The 8,132-nt window shown below is 43.4% G+C and overlaps 1 protein-coding gene across 1 annotated transcript; it reads left to right on the forward strand.

Annotated features, from left to right (window-relative positions):
- Nucleotides 1-565: 565 nt before the first annotated feature.
- CXCL9 (C-X-C motif chemokine ligand 9) lies at nucleotides 566-5,881 on the forward strand. The gene is made up of 4 exons (XM_062199212.1): nucleotides 566-693; nucleotides 2,052-2,178; nucleotides 3,998-4,082; nucleotides 5,650-5,881. Exons 1-4 carry the CDS (start codon nucleotides 630-632, stop codon nucleotides 5,746-5,748), a joined length of 375 nt encoding a protein of 124 aa, XP_062055196.1. The 5' UTR covers nucleotides 566-629; the 3' UTR covers nucleotides 5,749-5,881.
- Nucleotides 5,882-8,132: the final 2,251 nt, after the last annotated feature.

Below are 8,132 nucleotides of genomic sequence, written 5' to 3' on the forward strand. Positions count from 1 at the left end.
GGGTCTCAGTCTTGCAGCTGAGTCCTGATTCTAATTGATGTAACAGTTTAAACAATAATAAATAGTATCAGAATGAAAACAAAATGAGCTGGCCACTAAATAAGATTACCTGCTCTCTGCAGAAATTAAGGTCTTTTAAGTTATAGGGTGGGCAGTATAAGAAAAGATAAATGTAGCCATATTTTTACAAAAGGATGTGGCACAAATAGTAAGTGATTTTGAAAAGACTGGACTTTAATATTTCCTATATGGAAACCACATTTCCAACCCTTGTTGTATGATGTTAGTATATTCATTATATTACCTGTTTTTCAACCAGGTGAGCTTGATAAGTATGCTAAAGTCCACTGGTGTTGCTAGTTTCACATCCCTTACTATAAACTACCCATTTATATGAAATGGGAATAAAACATGCAGAAATTCCCTTGGATCTGAGAGTAGGGTTTCCCCCAGCACAAAAACAGTGTGTGGTTAGTTTAGCTAATTAGCTAAGGACAACAGCCAATCAGAGTTCCAAAGGAAAGTAGATTTCCTAAATAAATATGGTTCCCAAGAGCATGTTTTGTAAAGAATTTCTCAGGCTTCCAATCCAGTACAAGAGTGACTTAGCAAGACTCCATCCCACCACTATGAAGAAAAGTTGTGTTCTGTTCCTCTTGGGTTCCACCTTCCTGGTTCTGATTGGAGTTCAAGGTAAGGAGTTCTGAATCAGGTTATTAAAGTCAGAGGTGTGAATCACTATAAAAGCCTCTTGGCTCACCGCAGTTCCATGTTTTGCATGCATCAGAAAGCTGCTTAGTGATGCAATTGATTTTCCAAAGGTCATAACTTGGACCTGCCAAGTCAAACACTGCTTTCTCAGTGTAGGTGTGTGAATTCCTGTAAGTGTTCCATAAATGTTTGCCGGTGATAATGAGAGGACAGACTGTGTTTCCTAAATTGTTTTTTTTTTTTCACCTGGATATTACTTTTTGATAAAGATGTCTGTGGTTAACCAGTTAAGGAAGCATTAGATAATCAAAGAGGTTATCTCTTTAATGCTTTCGTAACTTGGGCAAATAAGCTTGCTAGAACTCCATTTCCTCATCTGTAAAATGGAAAGTTTGTGGTTAATATATGTCATTGTAAGCACTGAGTAAATATGCATTGGATGAATGTAAGAATTAATGCATGAAGGTAGTGTATTTTAAACAGTTTACAAAAGTCTAAATTTTGAATTAAGGCAGAGAAAAGGAAGGAGGATGGGGATGTTAATTGGCTATTGTAGGTTGAGCTGTCTGCCCAACACTAACTCTGCTCCACCAAGGTCAGGGAATAAATGGATTTGGAAATTGCTTAAGAAACTTGATCCATGGGACCAGCATTGTGACGGAGCGGGCTAAATCACCGCCTGCAATGCCGGCATCCCATTTAGGCACTGGCTTGAGACCTGGCTGCTCCACTTCTGATCCAACTCCCTGATAATGCCCCTGGGAAAGCAGTGGAAGATGGCCCAGGTGCTTGAGCCCCTGCACCCACATGGGAGACCCAGAAGAAGCTCTGGGCTCCTGACTTCCACCTGGCACAGCCCTAGCCATTGCAGACATTTGGGAAGTGAACCAGTGAATGGAAGATCTCTGGCTGTCTCTCCCTCCCCCTCTCTGTGACTCTTTAAAATAAATTAAAAATAAATCTTTTTTTAAAAAAGAAACTTGATCCATATATGAATTATGTTTCTGTGTTTAACCAGTAATAGGCATTTGTTAAATATTAGGAAAGTCTCTTCCTCCTAAGAGTGAGACAGTTAAGAGCAACACCTTTGGACTCAGAACAGAGCTGAAATCCTTGTAAAAGCCCTGTGGCTTTCTTCTCACTTAACCTCTTGTGAACCTTAGCTTCCTAATCTATGAAATGGAGGTAATACCTGCTTCAAAAATTTATGGTGATGATCTACAGATACTTGGTAATTAATAGCAATAGTCATGATTAAGTCAAATGTATCATTTTGGTGGCTCACTTAAGTTGAGAAATTGCCTTCAGCCTATGTGTTCTCCTCTTTCTCTTTCCCACAGGAACTCCAATAACGCGGAGTGGACGCTGTTCTTGCATCAGCAGCACCCAAGGGAAGATCCACCTACAATCCTTAAAAGACCTTAAACAGTTTTCCCCAAGCCCTTCCTGTGGGAAAACTGAAATCATGTAAGTAAACTCTCGTGCAACACACAAGTACCATGTTCTCAGAGACGTTACGTTTCGTGGGATTACGTCCCCTGGAGTGCTTCCTGTTCTGACACCTAAAATTCAGGTTAGCGCCTCCATAAATCTGGTCTGTTCCTTTCTTTTCTTCTCCTTAAAAGAAAAAAAGGAATTCCTGACACAGATAAGAAACCAAGGATAATATACTATTGAAGTGACTCATTTTCATTGCAGGAAATGTGTAATGTAGATAGCTGAAAAGAAATAAATGAAATCACTTAAAATCAACCATCCAGTGATAAATACTAATAACCCTTTGGAATATAGTCTTCTAAATCTCCTTCATTGGCTTTGTGTGTACCACTTTAGACACTATATATATAAAAATATATTGTAATATATTTCAGTAATATATTTGATTGTAACTATATTATTATGTCATATATAATTATATAATATAGTTATATTACAGATGATTATATTACAGATAATAAAATTATTATTTAATAATTAAGATATGTTTATAAATATATTTATATAAATAAATATATAAAATCTATACTACATACAATTTTTTTTTGATAGGCAGAGAGAGAGAGAGACAGAGAGAAAAAGGTCTTCCTTTTTCCGTTGGTTCACCTCCCAAATGGCCACTACGGCTAGCGCGCTACACTGATCTGAAGCCAGGAGCCAGGTGCTTCCTCCTGGTCTCCCATGTGGGTGCAGGGCCCAGGCACTTGGGCCATCCTCCACTGCACTCCTGGGCCACAGCAGAGAGCTGGACTGGAAGAGGAGCAACCAGGACAGAACAGGTGCCCCAACCAGGACTAGAACCCAGGGTGCCGGCGCTGCAGGCAGAGGATTAGCCTAGTGAGCCGCAGGGCCGGCCTACTACATACAATTTGATACTCTGTTTTTACATCAACACTGTAATCTTGACTATTTTCTTATGCCAGTAAATCTTCTCTAAATTCATTTTTAATGTAATTTTAATGTCCATAATGCATTTATCATATGAATATATCATAATTTTTATGACCAATGCCTAGTTTTATAAATATAAGTTATTTCTAATTTTTTGTTATTTTCAGACTTTTGTGGCAGCATTGTATCTTTAATCTTTCCTATTAACACCTTCCTAGAAATTATAGTTACTAGGTTAAGTAATATGCATATTTTAAGTATTTGATATCTAAATCTTAGATGACACATGGAACAGCCACTCTTGTAGCTGTTGTGCAGAGAAATTAAAGAAAATAATCTTTAAATTATTTCTAGAAGGCCGGCACCGTGGCTCAACAGGCTAATCCTCCACCTAGCGGCGCCGGCACACTGGGTTCTAATCCCGGTCAGGGTGCCGGATTCTGTCCTGGTCGCCCCTCTTCCAGGCCAGCTCTCTGCTATGGCCCAGGAGTGCAGTGGAGGATGGCCCAAGTACTTGGGCCCTGCACCCACATGGGAGACCAGGAGAAGCACCTGGCTCCTGGCTTCGGATCAGCGCAATGCGCCGGCCGCAGCGCGCTGGCCACGGCGGCCTTTGGAGGATGTACCAACAGCAAAGGAAGACCTTTCTCTCTGTCTCTCTCTCTCACTGTCCACTCTGCCTGTCAATAAAAAAAAAAAATATTTCTAGAAGATTTGCTGTAGACAATTTTTAAAAATTCACCAGCCTGTTAATTTTGTTTTAGGAAAACATTGTATTATATTCTCAGTAGATTCATTAGAAAATTCAGAAGATATTGATACTTATTTTCACTATCTCTGCAAAAAAATATTTAAATTATTAACAGAGAAAAAAATCTTATTGCTATTTCCTTGGCAGTGCCACAAAGAAGGATGGGACTCAAATATGTCTAAATCCAGATTCAACCAAGGTGAAGGAATTGGTGGAAAAGTGGGAAAAACAGGTTGGTAAAAAGGAAAAACAAAGTTTTCTTTCTTTTAGAAATTAACTTTGGAAGACAGAGAATCTGGGTTGTTCAATGTAAGGATATAGTTCTCATGGTGTCATTTTGACTTGTACTGACTCAAATGATATACATTGAGGATACAAAGGCAATAAATTATAGTCCCTTCTGTAGCAGTTGTGGTACAACAGGAGAAATAGAAAATAAAGATATGCACAAGATATTGCAGATTATGGAGGAAGGAGTATTAATTTTATTGGCTGAAGAGGTGAGCTGGAAGTATTAGCAAGACTTCTGACATCAAATGCATTGCATCTGGATCTTGAAAGATAGCAATTCACGAGGAGAGGAAGGCTAGCATGACCAGAAGAGGAGAGTCACCTGAGAGCTTGCTGTGCTCAGGAAGCCGGAAGTAATAGAACTGGAGTTTGTGTGCATGGTGTGACAGGATGGAGGTGGAAAAGTAGACCGCAATAAAGTGAGAAGATTCCAGCACGGCGCGGAGGAGTTGGGTTTAATGAGGGCTGTCTAGTGGTTCGCCCACATACCGCTTGTGCAGCTTTGGCAAGTCACCCTGTGCAAACCTCTGCTTCCTTGTATGTAAAAAATGGATGAGGTGGGGCTGGCGCTGCGGCATAGCAGGTTAAGCCTCTGCCTATGGCACCGGCATCTCATTTGGGCTCCTGTTCGAGTCCTGGCTTCTCCACTGCCACTCTGCTAATGGCCTGGGAAAACAGCAGAAAATGGCCCAAGTGCTTGGGTCCCTGCACCCACATGGGAGACCTGGAAGAAGCTCCTGGCTTTGGATTGGCTTCACTCCAAACTGCAGCCATTTGGGGAGCAAACCAGTGTGGAAGGAAGACTTCTCTCTCTCTCTGCCTTTCTCTTCTCAGTAACTCTGCCTCTCAAGTAAATAAATAAATAAATTTTAAAAAATTTTTTAAAAAGATTTATTTATTTATTTGAAAGTCAGAGTTACTCAGAGAGAGGAGAAGCAGAGAGAGAGACAGAGGGGTCCTCCATCCGCTGGTTCCACTCCTCGATTGGCTGCAATGGCTGGAGGTGCACTAGTCCAGAGCCAGGAGCTTCCTCCAGGTCTCCCATATGGGTATACGGGCTCAAGGACACTTGGGCCATCTTCTACTGCTTTCCCAGGCCATAGCAGAGAGCTGGATCAGAAGTGGAGCAGCCGGGACACAAACCAGCACCCATATGGGATGCCGGCGCTTCAGCCCAGGCCATTAACCCACTGCGCCACATCACCAGCCCCTAAATCTTTTTTTAAAAGTGGGTGGGATTAGTACCAACCTCAGAGGGTTGTGGTTGTGGTTGGGGCAGATGGGTAGTAAGCAAGGTTGACTGAGGACAGTAATAAGCCAAAAGAGACCAACAGGGGCAGTTAGAAGGTTGTTGCTTCCTCCTCAAAGCAGAGAGACTCAGAGAATAAAGCAACTTCATCCTAGTCTTGAGGATAAACAACATAGTCTGGAGAGTGTGAATGTACTACAAGGAGGGAAAAGTTGTAAGATTCTAAAATATTACCTTTTTTTACACCCTCTCCTCACAGATTAGCCAAAAGAAAAAGCAAAAGAAAGGGAAAAAACAGCGCAAAGTCAAGAAATCTCTCAAAAAGTCTCACCATCCTCGTCAAAAGAAGACTGCATAAGAGCTACTTTGCCAACAAGTATTTTCTGTGTTAGAATCTTTTTTTACAAGAATTCAGAAATAATGACAAAAGCAGATACCATCTCATACAGACTTGTTAATTTGACTAGCAAATGTTAAGTGTTATGAAATTGTAATTGAAGTTATAAAGTTGATTTAAAAACCTGATGTTAAGAATTGATGGATGTCATAGTTATGTTTGTCTTTCCACCCCCACCCATCTGAATTTTCTCATGCTCCAGAACATGCTTTTAGGAATGCCTGCATCTGGACAGATGACCATACCACCACATCCCACACACAACAGCTGCCTGGGAGAGTGGCCCAAGGCGTCCTGAGCCACAGATTGCAACCCCTGGGGAGTGTTGGGAGGCACATTATTAATCAGTAAGACCCAAGACTGTCAGTGTGCTGGTGAGCCAAGCAGCTTGGAATCGAGCTGGACCCGCTAAGCTGCCATGGCCATGGGCATCTGTGTGCCAGTCAGCCTGCAGGCCTCACACCCAATGTGTCTGGGAGATCCCTGCCCGCTGTCGCTGGGGATCCACCACTGGAGATCACCAGTGCTTGGCTTTTAGAGTCTTCTTTCTGGCTTCTGTGGCCGTGTGACTCCATCTTTCCTGCTCAGATGACCACATCATCCCCTGTGGTTCCCCTCTGCTTCGGTCAATGCAGCTCTTTACATCTGCCACAATTCAGTGCCCACCTCTCCTCCACTGTGCGCCGCACACTCTTGTCCATGACACTCATGCACCCCTCTGCTCCTTCCTCATCTTTCCCCCAACGCCTCCCCCACACCCTCACTCCATGCACTTTCCCAGGCTCAGTTTTTCAAGTCTTGCCTCTTCAATAAGACACCCGAATGATCTTAAAACTGATTTAATTAGCATTCAGGACCACACAGCTAGCACTTAATTATAACCTAAATAATTTGTATTTGTTTATTCTTTCTAACTAGATTTTCAATTCCTTGAGGACCAGAGCTGTAGGGTTTTTTTCTCCTGAATTTGCCACCATGCCTCATATACTATGGGAACAGGTTTTGAATAACTTCTTTTTTTTTTTTAATAGCTTTTTTTTTTTTTTTTTTTTTTTTTGACAGGCAGAGTGGATAGTGAGAGAGAGAGACAGAGAGAAAGGTCTTCCTTTTTGCCACTGGTTCACCCTCCAATGGCCGCTGCGGCCAGCGCATCTTGCTGATCCAAAGCCAGGAGCCAGGTGCTTCTCCTGGTCTCCCATGGGGTGCAGGGCCCAAGGACTTGGGCCATCCTCCACTGCCTTCCCGGGCCATAGCAGAGAGCTGGCCTGGAAGAGGGGCAACCGAGATAGAATCCGGCGCCCCAACCGGGACTAGAACCCGGTGTGCTGGCGCTGCAAGGCAGAGGATTAGCCTGTTAAGCCACGGCGCCGGCCTTGAATAACTTCTTAACAGGAGTTGTTACAGGTAGGAGGGCAATTAGAGCATCTTCTCAGAGCAGGTGCTGGCTACTTCTGGCCACTCCTTATCGTCTAACCCCTGGGAACCTCTTTTCTTCATTATCTTCAGGCCATTGTCATTGCAGGGACCAGGGCATGATGCAATATCCTTGTCTTATTATGACAGGATGTTGAGTTGGCTTCTACACCAAATAAGAAGCACATGTTCAGAGCACTTGTGGGTGCTGTGGATTGTTTTCATAAACTATACAGGACATCTAGAATCACGGAATCTTCCATGAAAGGGGACTATAGAGATCAACCAGTGTCCAACCTCTCCCCATCCAGTTCAAAAATTCCTTCAATAAGGCCGGCGCCGTGGCTCAACAGGCTAATCCTCTGCCTAGCGGCGCTGGCACACCAGGTTCTAGTCCCGGTTGGGGTGCCTGCCGGATTCTGTCCAGGTTGCCCCTCTTCCAGGCCAGCTCTCTGCTGTGGCCAGGAGTGCAGTGGAGGATGGCCCAAGTCCTTGGGCCCTGCACCCCATGGGAGACCAGGAGAAGCACCTGGCTCCTGCCTTCAGATCAGTGCGATGTGTCAGCCTCAGCGCGCCGGCCACGGTGGCCATTGGAGGGTGAACCAACGGCAAAGGAAGACCTTTCTCTCTGTCTCTCTCTCTCTCTCTCTCTCTCTCTCACTGTCCACTCTGCCTGTCAAAAAAAAATAAAATTCCTTCAATATCTAACAAGGTGGCCACGAAGATCTTTTTGAAAACTCATTTTAGACAACAGTTGATCATGTTTCAGACTTTTCAAAGTATTGTGGTCATGAAATAGCACACCAGCTTCTGTGAGTGTAGGGGACTGAGGATTCCAAGAGCTGGTGAAACCAGCACGTTCTGTTAGCAGGGGCGTGGTGGAAATCCTGGCAGGCTCCAGGGCTTGGGAACCTCCCTAGAGTGGAAGCTGA

The sequence above is a fragment of the Lepus europaeus genome, chromosome 8 (assembly GCF_033115175.1).
Source record: "Lepus europaeus isolate LE1 chromosome 8, mLepTim1.pri, whole genome shotgun sequence".
Classification (NCBI taxonomy): Eukaryota; Metazoa; Chordata; class Mammalia; order Lagomorpha; family Leporidae; genus Lepus; species Lepus europaeus.